The sequence below is a fragment of the Mauremys reevesii genome, unplaced genomic scaffold (assembly GCF_016161935.1).
Source record: "Mauremys reevesii isolate NIE-2019 unplaced genomic scaffold, ASM1616193v1 Contig116, whole genome shotgun sequence".
Classification (NCBI taxonomy): domain Eukaryota; kingdom Metazoa; phylum Chordata; order Testudines; family Geoemydidae; genus Mauremys; species Mauremys reevesii.
The window spans coordinates 21,028-33,166 of NW_024100734.1; the positions used below are offsets into that span (position 1 = coordinate 21,028).

At 47.1% G+C, this 12,139-nt stretch overlaps 1 gene segment (V, D, J or C); it reads right to left on the bottom strand.

Moving 5' to 3' along the window:
* Window positions 1–1,619: 1,619 nt before the first annotated feature.
* Window positions 1,620–2,279, bottom strand: LOC120392779. The segment is given in 2 exon segments: window positions 1,620–1,939; window positions 2,164–2,279. Coding segments are annotated over 2 exon segments (369 nt in total).
* Window positions 2,280–12,139: the final 9,860 nt, after the last annotated feature.

A 12,139-nucleotide genomic window follows, 5' to 3' on the forward strand; every position in this document is an offset into this window, starting at 1 on the left:
GATTACTATGCTCTGGGAACAGTTTTCCAACCAGTTTTGCACCAACCTTATAGTAGCTCCATCTAGGTTTCATTTCTAGTTTCTTAATGAGAAGATCATGGGAGACTGTATTAAAAGCCTTACTAAAGTCTAGACACTAAAGTCTAGACACATCTACCACTTCCCCATATCCACAAGGCTTGTTACCCTGTCAAAGAAAGCTATCAGATTGGTCTGACATGATTTGTTCTTGACAAATCCATGCTGACTATTACTTATCACCTTGTTATCTTCTAGATGTTTCCAAATTGATTCCTTAATTATTTGCTCCATTATCTTTCTGGGTACAGAAGTTAAGCTAAATGGTCTGTAATTCCCTGGGTTGTCCTTATTTCCTTTTATAGATGGGCACTAGATTTGCCCTTTTCCAGTCTTCTGGAATCTCCGTGTCTTCCATGACTTTTCAAACGTACTAGCTAAAGGCTCAGCTATCTCCTCAGTCAGTTCCTTGAGGATTCTAGGATGCATTTCATCAGGCCCTGGTGACTTGAAGACACTTGTTGTCCAAGAATTTTTTAAAAGGGCCCTGAGTCAGTTTAAACTCAGGCTGTTTATTAAAAATCCATTCTCTGGGTGGTGGTCTGCACAGCATCCAGCTTGAATCAGTACATGCAAGTCTCTAGGAGTTGGTGCCTACTGGGATGTGTTAGAAGCAGAAGGAATTTTCCTCATCCACCCCCTCCCCATTGTTCTCGGGTCCTGGGGAGCTGTGGTCTCTCCCCATGGAATTGCATACAACCCCTGGCTCACAGTGATGCATACATTTAATACAGTAAGCTCCCAGAAATGCATGAAATTGCCATCTCTCACTGAGTGCACTAGAGTGGGATGTTGAGATCTGGGTTAAGTTCCTGTTCTACCACAGATTTCCCATTTTACATTGGACAAGTCATTTAGGGTCAGACTTTCCAAGACTTTTGGGCATCTAAAGATACAAACAGGTTCCTAGTCTGATTTTAAAAGTTGCCTAACACCCATTGACTCAGTCTCCTTTAAACATACTTTGCCACAATTACTTCAGTGTGAGGATCACAATGGCTAGGGCAGGGTCTGCTTCTCCATGAGGGCTTATAATTTTCTCCCAGGGTTCTCTTCTTTGGGTCTCTTTCAAGCTTCATCCAAGCTGGGAGATATTTTAACTTTCTACCCTTTGGCACAGACAGTTTGCCAAAGTGGCTTTTCCAGCATTTCCTCCTTACCTGTTCCTTGCTTCTGGTAAGTGAGAGATCTGCTGACAACTCTTCTCTGTAAACAGAGTGGCCTCCCTGCCCCCAGTGAAGGGTTCTATTACTTAGTAGGAGGATGTGTAGAACCCTCCAGTCCATGGTGCCAGGTGCTGTACAAATACAAAACAAAAGAGTCCCTTCCCCCAAGATCTCACAATCTGAGTATAAGACAAGGACAACAGGAGGAGACAGACGCAGGGGAGAGTGGGGCCCCATTGTACTAGGTCCCAGGCTATGCAACCTATTAATGCCACCTCTGCCTCAAAGAGTTTGAAGAGGAGACAGAAAAAATACAGGGGACAATCTAATGTGAAGGAAGGGAGGGTTTTTGCACAGCTCTGGGATGAGGCTCTGTCACTGTGCCCTCTGCAGGGCGCAGTAATACACCGCTGTGTCCGCCAGCTCCAGGGCTGTGACAGTCACAACTGTAGAGGTATCATTAGCCTGGGGAGTAAATCTCTTCTTGGCAAACTCTGCAAAATCACGGACAGAGCTGTAGGCCTTGGCACCTATTCGGAGAACGTACTGTGGGCCTTGGCCAGGAAACTGTCGGTACCAGTAGAGATAAACATCAGAATAGCTGGTATTGTAAGAACAGCTGAGTGTCACATTGTCCCCTGCTCCTGCAGACACTTCGGGTTTGTTGGACTGGATCGAGTCACCCAGCACAGCACCTGCAACAAGAAATATACCAGTTATGTAAAGTCAGAGTGTCCAACCTAAACACAGAGAGAGATAGACAGACAGACAGACAGACAAAGAGAAAAGGAAGAGTACTGCAGAGGAAAAGGCAGGCGGGGGGCGGGAGCGGATAGTTAAAAGCAATGGTTCCTATTTTAGGGAGAAACTATTTAGCAACGGGACGGGCTGCCTGAACAAAACCAAAAATCACAATTACCTGGGCACAGAGTAACGATAAAAAAGCTCAGCATCAAACTCGTGCTCATGGTTTGAGCAAAGCGGATCCTGGTTTGAGAGTCACAAAGGGGCAGTGAAAACACAACAGTGAAGCAACAGAACCATTGGCTAAATGTGTTAAAATGACCCAGATTCCTCCCGGAAAAGTCGAGGGGGCGGGGCGAATCTGACCCCAACGCCCAAACCCAGAGGAAATGAGGGGAGGGGAGTGGTATTTGCTTATAATTCCTCTGTGAAACCGTCTGCTACCTGGCTCTTCTACCCACTCGAGTTTTCAAAAAGTTTTGTTTGTAGCTGTGACTATGCAATGGATATAATGTTTAGGTATGAAATTGAATTCTTTGCCTCATCGGGAAATCAGAGGGACTTACTTGCATAAGAAGCTGGTTAAACAGAAAGCCTGACGGACAGAGAGAGCTGGCTGGATGGATGCTGATTTCAGTGGAACTGAAATGCTTTAACGCATCTAAGAACCCGGCCAGAGTTGCGGTGTTGGGACAGAAATCAGAACCTCGCTCAATGTATTCTACAGCATGTTTCCAGCTTCGGGAAATCCTGTTACGATTTTCCAGGATTTGTGGCGTGATTTCTTTTATTTACAACAAATATTTTTATTTAAAGGTTGTAAATTAATGCATGTATTAACTAACATATATATAATTAAGATGATAACGCATCGGGCTCGGTTTGCACAGCATGGTGGATAAAACACTACACAGGGGTAGAAACGGAAAGATCCTCCCAGACATGGGAAGAGCAGAAGGAACTGAACTTGGCAGAGAAGGGTCGTAGAAAAACAGTCTCTGACACCCTCGGTGTGTGTGAGCACCTCGATCACTTCTTGTAACGCCGGAGATACAACTCTGCCCCAGTGTGGGACTCAGAGCACAGTAATACACGGCTTTGTCTTGGAGGGAAACAGCCTCAATCTTCAAGGGCACCGTCTTATTAGCGTCGAACAGAACTGTTGAGAATTTTCCAGAGATGAACGTGTTCTTCGCAGCAGGAGATTTATAGGCTTTCAGTATATGCTGGGGTGGTTGGTTCGGATACTGGCGGTACCAGAAGAGATTCGGGCTGTTAGAAATAGTGGTGAAATTACAGTGTAATAATACATCGTGTCCCTCTGAGACTGTCACCTCCAGAGGAGACTGAAACACAGAATCACCTTGAACAAAACCTGTAAAGGCAATAAAGAGTCATTAAAGAACTTTCCTTTTCCTTTCTACCATGTCTGTAATTTCAAATAATATCTTATACAGAAACTGGTTTCCATTGTTAAATCAAGTATTGTGTTTTAAGAGGGCAAGGATTTCCTACAGATAATTTGGATGAATTTTGTTGTGCTAGTTCAAATATTCTGTTTTTCTTAAATATTTGGTGTGCCCATAAGGAAGCTGGGTGCTTCACTCTCTTTAGGTCTTTGAAATCCTGTAACAACAGGAATTCTGTAGGTCTTACGTTTTATAAAACCTTAACTACATATAAACTCAGTCAAACTAAACATTTCTCACCTGAGAAATCAAGCAGAAAACAGAGCTGTAGAGCCAAGCAGTAAAACATTTTGCAGCATAAGGTTATCTTCCATCCTTTCTGGGAGTCTTTGGTTAATTATAAAGTTATTCCTCTTCGTTTTTATTAAATGTTAATTCCGGTTTTCAAACTTAGATCTGCTCTTTCTGTGACCTCCTCCTCTCATCCTCGCCCGTCTAATGATGTTGAAGTCACAAGGAAACGTCTCAGTTTCTGACTCAGATATTGTTATAGAAAGAAATATCTAATGTAATGTGAAATGTCACCATCTGTAAGCCAGGGCGCCCACTAGTGGATGTAAGAAACCCTGCAATAAAATACCAAAAGCCAGCAGGAAAGCCATTTCAGAGACCGTTCTGAGACCACAAAGTCTTATTTTTAAATGGAATTTCACGTTGCTCTAGTTCAGCCACCAAGGAGGGGCTGCAAGTAAGAATCGTTGGGTGACATTTTCTCTCCGGTGTTATAAAGGACAGCCTCCTCCACCGTCACAAGGGTCCGCCCCCCCCCCCCCCTTACAATCCGTGTGTTTATCGATGTGGTATTTAGCTGCTTCAGGCATCTGCTTTAAACAGATGATTCCTAACAGCCAGGCCTGATTACGCGCTTTGAACAAAGTGTTGGTTTATCGATTCTTTACAAACAATCATCTCACTGGTCCTCCCCACAGAACGCGCCTTCTGTAAGCTCAGGGTTATGATTGATTATTGTCAACACAGCCCCTGTCCTGGGCCGGACCCGGTTATGCTAAGAATTCTGAGTTATTTAAGTGTCTTCTAGGAGGGCTGGGCTTAGAGCAGGACCTCATTGTGACAGGCACCGAACAAACACAGAATTATAAAAGGGTCACCCCTGCCCTAAAGACTTCTCACCTGTCTGGATGAATTGTTGCTGCTGTGTTCGTTGGCAGGTAATTGTAATCACCCTGACATAAGTACAGGCTCTGCAGTTAATTATCAGTCACCTTCATCCAGGGAGCATTATAATTCACTCCCTGCGACTTCACCAGCATCTTAGGGGATTTCCTTATTATTGGGACAGAAGGGATTCCCCAGTGTTTGTGGTGGGTGCTGATAAACAAGCTATTGTTATAACTCACTATAGCACTTAGACATGCCAATGAAAAGCCGAGAGGAATTAGGCACCTAACCTGGTAAAGAAATTTTGAAAATCCCACCAAAGAGCAGATTTTGGTGGTATTTGGATGTATAGCGATGTAGATAGCAACTGTCTGCCTGTTAACGTGCTTAAAACCTTTTATAAATCTACCGTAGGTCCTTTCAAAACTCCCCTTGGGGCAGTGGGTCTCAACCAGGTGGGCACAGAGACCTTCCAGGGGATACATCAACTCATCTAGATATTTGCCTAGTTTTACAACAGGCTACATCAAAAGCACTAGCCAAGTCAGTAGAAACTAAAACTTCACACAGACAAAGGGAGAAAGTGAAACATTTTTTTCAGTAATAGTGTGGCTGTGACCTTTGTGTTTTTATGTCTGAGTTTGTAAGCAAGTAGTTTTTAAGTGAAGTGAAATTTGGAGGTCCATAAGACGAATCAGACTCCTGAAAGGGGCACTGTAGTCTGGAAAGGTTGAGAGCCATTGCTCTAGAGGTGCCGGTATTAAAGACATTTAGGCATCTAGTGGAATTTTCAAAACCAAATAGGTGTCTCAATCGCATTGATTTCAATGGGTGTTAGGTGCCTAGATACTTTTGAAAATCCCAGGAGGCACTTAAATACTTTTTAAAATCCGTCCCTAGGTGCTTCTCTGCATTGTTAAGCAGCTAAAACCTTTAAAATCTCTTCGCTAGTCATTTCCCAAGTCTCAATGGGTGAAACAGAATTTAACTGGGGAAGGGAGCAAAACATAGCAAGGAGGGATAGCTCAGTGGTTTGAGCATTGGCTTGCTAAACCCAGGGTTGTGAGTTCAATCCTTGAGGGGGCCACTTAGGGATCTGGGGCAAAAATCAGTACTTGGTCCTGCTAGCGAAGGCAGGGGGCTGGAATCAATGACCTTTCAAGGTCCCTTCCAGGTCTAGGAGATTGGTATATCTCCAATTATTATAACCATATTCCAGCAGGATGTGGGCCTGGGACAGGCCCTGCCTGTCACGCGGAGCTGTATCTGTACCTCTGACTGGGGGGAGACCGCGGGGCTTTGGGGACGCCTGTCTCTGGTCTCTCCCAGTGCAGTGCTGGTGAATGGGAAGGAAGGGAGGGTTTTCATACAGCTCTGCTCTGTGGCTCTGTCACTGTGTCTGCTGCAAGACACAGAGATACACCGCTGTGTCCGCCAGCTCCAGGGCTGTGGAGCTCTCATCAGTCTGGGAAGAAAACCTCTCCTGGGCAAAATCCGCATTTTCGCTATAAGCAGCGACAGCCGCCCTCTCCGCAGAATGTACTGCGGGCTTGGTTAGAGACTGTCGGTACCAGTAGAGATAGACGCCCGTGAGAATCGGTGGTATTGTAGGAAAAGCTGAATGTCACTGAGCCTCCTTCTACTCCAGACACTTGGGGTTCCTTGACTGACCGAGTCACCCAGCGCAGCACCTGCGACAAGAAATAAATAAATACAATGTATCAGTTCCAGACAAGTGGAGTGCCGAACCGAGAGAGGGAAAGAGAGAGAATAAAACTAGGTACCTAGATAGGTAGACTGAAAAGGAGGGACTGGGAGCGCTGCAGAGAAACAGAGACAGCTGGTGGATTGGTTCTGTTTTTGGGAGCAGAAAAGAGGGGGTTTAATTAGCAGTGAGCCAGGCTGCATGAACAAAGCTAGCAGCTCAAATACCTGGATACAGAGTGAATATAAAAAGGGTTAGAAGAAAACTCATTTCCATTGTTCAGAGGACTCTGCGCTTAGAGTCACAAAGAGGCGGTGAAAACACAACAGCGAAGCAAGGGGATTGTTGGCTGAATGTTATAAACCGACCCACATGACATGCCGCCCTGAAAAGTGCAGAGGGGCGAATCTGAACCAAACGCCCAAACCCAGAGGAAATGAGGGGCGGGGAGTGGTGTTTGCTTCTGAGTCCTCTGTGAAACCGTCTGCTACCTGGCTCTTCTACCCACTCAGGTTTTCAAACAGTTTTGTTTGAAGCTGACACTGTGCAATAGATACAATATTTAGACATTAACTTGAATTCTTTGCCTCATCAGGAAATCAGAGGGACTTACTTGCATAAGACGCTGGTTAAACGGAAAGCCTGACGGACAGAAAGAGAGAGCTGGATGGATGGATGCTGATTTCAGTGAAACTGAAACACTTCACACAGCAGCTGAGAGCCCGGCCAGAGTTGCGGTGATGGGACAGAGATCGGAACCTCGACCAATAACTTCTACAGCATGTTTCCAGCTTCAGGAAATCCTGTTACGATTTTCCAGGATTTGTGGGGTGATTTGTTTTATTGACAACAAATATTTTTTATTAAAAGGTTGTAAATTCATACATGTATTAACTCACATTTACATAACTGAGATAATAACGCATCCGGCGTGGTTTGCACAGCATGGTGGGTATAACACCACACAGGGAAAGAAACGGAAAGATTCTCCCAGACGTGGGAAGAGCAGAAGGAACTGAACTTGGCAGAGCAGTGTCATAAAGATAACGGCTAGTCCCTTTATCCAATTATGAAAATAGTTCTTCCTCCTCTTTGTTTATTAAAAGAAAGTGTATGATGTAAAAGAGTCCTCTCTGTGATTTCCCTCCTTCCTTCTCTGTATGACACGAGAGTCCCGAAAGACTCTCCAGGGGAGTGTTGGATTCAAAATAAAACACAGCGTAAAATGTAATTCCCAGAATGGCAGGCGTGCCCCCTTGAAGAGATAATAAATCATGCAAGTAATTTTGAAAAAACCATAAGAATGATCTGGCTCAGTAAGGCAAATGGTCCATCCAGCCTAGCGTCCTCTCTTCCAACAGTAGCCAGTGCCAGTGCTTCAGAACAGGACAATTATCGAGTGATCCGTCCCCTGTCGTCCAGTCCCAGCTTCTGGCAGTCAGAGGCTGAGGGACACAAAGAGCATGGGGCTGCATCCCTGCCCATCTTGGCTACTAACTATCGATGGACCTCTCCTCCACGAGCCATTCAGATGTTTCTCTAGACGAGGGGAGGGTTATTTTCACATGGAATTTCTCGCATTTCTCCAGAGGAATCATCAGTTATTGGTTTGGAGCAGGAGTCATTGAGAGAAATGTTCTGGCCTCTGTTATGCAGGAGGTCAAACTGCATGTGCATCATTCTTCCTTTTGACCTTGAAAATCTGTGTAACTCTGTTACTTGTCTCCAGAAGAGGTTATTGTAAGAACTCGGTTATTCCTACAAGCCATTCCTTAGTTACAAGAGTCTGCGGAAAGTGTTTCTTTGCTTCCTAAGGAAAAAAAATCACTAGATTTCACCATTTAAAACCTGCTTAGTGTAAAGTACTGTCAGTATTAGTGGTTGTAACTCTGCCATAGCCAGTCCTGCCGGGTTGGAAAAGCAGGAGAGTTGGCACCAGGCTGGCAGCCAGCCATAAACCTTGCCAAATAATCCATGAAATCAATCCTCTACAAGCCTTATATGTAGGCTTGGAAGGATTTGATTTTAGCAGTAGAAGTAAAAAATGTGGATTTCACCATATGCCAGACAAGCCCGGGTACAAGTACTTCCCTTGATAATCCTTTGCCTCGCTGTAAAATTCAGTTAAGAAAATTCTGCTTGGGAACTTTTTGGAGTTTGTTGTAAGGTGCCACCGGACTATTCCTTGGTTTTGGGTTTTTTTGCTTGTTTTGTTTTCAGATATTCAGGAAATCCTTTGAAGCCTTTGTGCATTAACCCAGACTTTCCCTGAATGAGCTGTGTGTGCGCACTCAAATGTAATTTATCCTGGCGGGAGGGAAGGGGGTCTTTGGCGAGTGATTTAATTTGAATCTTTAAATGTGATGTTTGTGGAAGCGGGGATTTTCCGAGGCACGAAAGCTAGAAGCGCAATTTCTTCTGGGAAAAAATCCATGGGACTCTCTCCTCACTGTGCACCAATAACCAAGAATTGTTGAGAAATTGGTTGTAGGGAGGTGGGGTCCTAGATTTCTCTGACATGTAATTTACTCTATGTACAACCAGTCACTGTGCTTCCAACTTAATGTAACCGCCTGCAAAGAGTCGCACTTACCAGCAAATCAAGACACGTTAAAGGAGGGTTGAGGAAGGCGAGGACACCGTTTACAAGCAAAAACAACCACGGTTCGTTCCGAGGGCTCTGAGTTCCACATACGCCCCTCATTAGGCCAGTGGCTGCAGAAGTTGGGCGAGTCTGTCACATTCAGGAAGGACGCTGTCTCTTCAGGGCTGAAGGGTTCAGGGCGGAACTGAAATCGGAGCCACTTTGCTTAAAACTATGAGCAAACGGTTGATGTTCGGACTTTTTGTTTTCACTCTATATCCAGGTAGTTGGTCCTAGAGCTTGTCCCATTGAGCCCGAATCTCTCTCTCTCTCTCTCTTTGTACACACACAAACACACACTGCCTCCCTATTCCCATCTTTCTCTCCCTCTCTGTGCAGTTTCTCTTTCTGTCCCCCTATTGCCTCTCTCTCAATCTACTTGTCTAAGGTTATAGTGGTGAGCGCTCAGACTACATACAACTAGTATATTTTATTTCTTGTTGCAGGTGCGGTGCTGGGTGACTCGGTCCTGCCCAGGGAACCAGGGCCGCCCAGAGGATTCAGGGGGCCTGGGGCCAGGGCCCGCTATAGGCCTATTCGCTTCATTTCCCCGAATGGGGCCTCGGCCTAAGAGGGCACCAAGCCTTAGGTGCCTTTTTAATTTGTTTTACTTACCCTGGCTGCCAGGGGCGGCTCCGGGCCCGGGGCAGCATGCCTGCGGGGGGCGCTTTTCCGGTCGCCGGGAGGGCGGCAGGCGGCTCCGGTGGACCTCCCGCAGGCTGCCTGTGGAGGGTCCGCTGGTCCCGCGGCTTTGGTGGAGCATCCGCAGGCACGTCTGCGGGAGGTCCACCGGAGCCGCAGGACCAGCAGACCCTCTGCAGGCACGTCCGCAGGACTGGCGACCAACAGAGTGCCCCCCGCGGTGTGCCACCGTGCTTGGGGCAGCGAAATGGCTAGAGCCACCCCTGCCGGCTGCGGACCCCTGGGGTCTTCCGTGGCCCTGCTCCCCTGGCCAGAGCGCCGACTGGAGCGAGGAAGCCTTGTGGTCCCGGGATCCCGGCGGGAGCTCCGGCTGAGAGCGCAGCAAGCCCTGTGGCCCCGGCCGGAGCTCCGGCTGAAGCCCGGCAAGCCCCATGGCCCCGCAGCTCTGGCCAAAGCGCTGCAGGACTTGCGGCCCCGCGACCCCATCCAGAGCACGGCAAGCCCTTGCCCTGCAGCCCAGCTCTCCCGGCTGGAGCTCCTGGCCCTTTAAATAGTCCCCAGAACCCTGGAGTGTGTGTGTGTGGGGGGGTTCTGGGGGATATTTAAAGGGCTGGGGCTCCAGCTGCCTCTGCCACCCTGGTCCTTTAAATAGCCCCCAGAGTCCTGCCGCTTCCCCAGGGCTCCTCCAGATATTTAAAAGGTCAGGGGCGGGGTTGAAGCAGGGGAGCCCTGGGCCCTTTAAATAGACCCCAGAGCCCTGGGATACTGGGGGGCTTGGGGGCTATTTAAAGGGCTGGGGTTCCATCTACCTCTGCTGCACCCCCTTCCCTGCTCGCACCAGCCCTGCACCCCCTGCCCTGCCCACACCAGCCCTGTATCCTCCTACCCTGCCTGCAGCCAGCCCCGCACCCCCTTCCCTGTCTCCAGCCAACCCCCGCGGCACCCCCCTGCCTGACGCGAGCTAGTCCCGCACTCCTCTGTCTCCAGCCCTGCCAACCCCTGCTGCACCCCCCTGCAGCCTTGCCTGAAGCCAGCCCATCCTACACACCCCTGTCTCCAGCCAGCCCTGCTCCCCTTGCCCTGCCTGCAGCCAGACCCTACCTCCAGTCAGCCCCTGCCCTGCCTCAAATTAGCCCCATGTCCACTGGTGCCCTGCAGTTCCCAGGGCAGTAACCCTGCACACCTTGTTCAATGAGGGGGAGAGAGAGCAGCTGGGACCCACACATGTGCACACCCCTAGGGAGTGGCGGGGACCCACACATGTGAAACAGAGGTCATTAATAACCAATCTATGAGTATTGGCTCTATATCTGTATTTCAAATATTTGCTCCTGGAGTAACTAACAAGGTAATCAGCCTGCACATCTTCATGGAACCATTCAAACTGAGTGGCCCATCCAAAGGATACTTAACCCACAATGGACCATGGGAGACGCCCATCACACTGAGTGGACTGTCATGTAAATATTCAAACTGGAATGTGGGTAATGGTTTGTCAAGGTTCCATCCCCACTCTGAACTTTAGGGTACAGATGTGGGGGACCTGCATGAGAAACTCTAAGCTCAATTACCAGCTTAGATCTGGTCTTGCTGCCACCACCCAGATTCCTCAGTGTCTGGAACACCCTCTTTCCCCAAAACCTTCCTCCCTGGGTAGCCTTGAGAGATTTCCTCACCAAGTCCCTGGTGAACACCGATGCAACCCCTTGGATCTTAACACAAGGAGAATTTAACCATCCCCCCTCCTTTCCCCCACCAATTCCTGGTGAGTCCAGATCCAATCCCCTTGGATCTTAAAACAAGGAAAGATCAATCAGGTACTTTAAAAGAAGGCTTTTAATTAAAGAAAAGAAAAGTAAAAGAAAAACCTCTGGGAGACGGCATACAGCTGACCTCACAGACAACAGATAGAAAACACAGAGGATGTTCCCCTGGGCAAAAATCTTAATACACACAAGAATACCCAAATGTGATAATTCCCTTAATGGTACCAAGACAAGTTACAAAGAAAATAAACATCAACCTATTTATTCCTTTCTAATACTCACTACTCTGATAAGAGGCTGGTTCCTTGATCTTTTCCACTCCGGCCAAAACCGAAACTGAACTAAGACAAAGGGAACTTCCCTCCTTCCTTTTGAAACGTCCTGTCCCCCCATTGGTTCCTCTGGTCAGGTGTCAGCTACGCTAGGTGAACTTCTTAACCCTTTACAGGTAAAAGAGGCATTAACCCTTAACTCTCTGTGTATGACATGGTTTCTGCTATACTTTTCCACAGTAAGAATAATGGGATTCCCTCCACATGGGAGAAGAAATAAAAGGCCCTGGGAACATGTCCATTTTGTCTTCAATCCTGCTTCTTTCCTCTGGAGGATCTGGACTTCAAACCTGAAGATTCAAACAAAGGATTGTGGATGTACTCCAGAGACCTGACTTAAGCCAGCAGTTTATACTATCTCTGCTAGAAGCCTGAACCAAGAACTTTGCAATTATTGTCTGTAGTTGATCCCTTCAACTAATTTTATCTCTCACTTTTATTTCTTTCTTTTTATGAATAAAACTTTAGATTTTA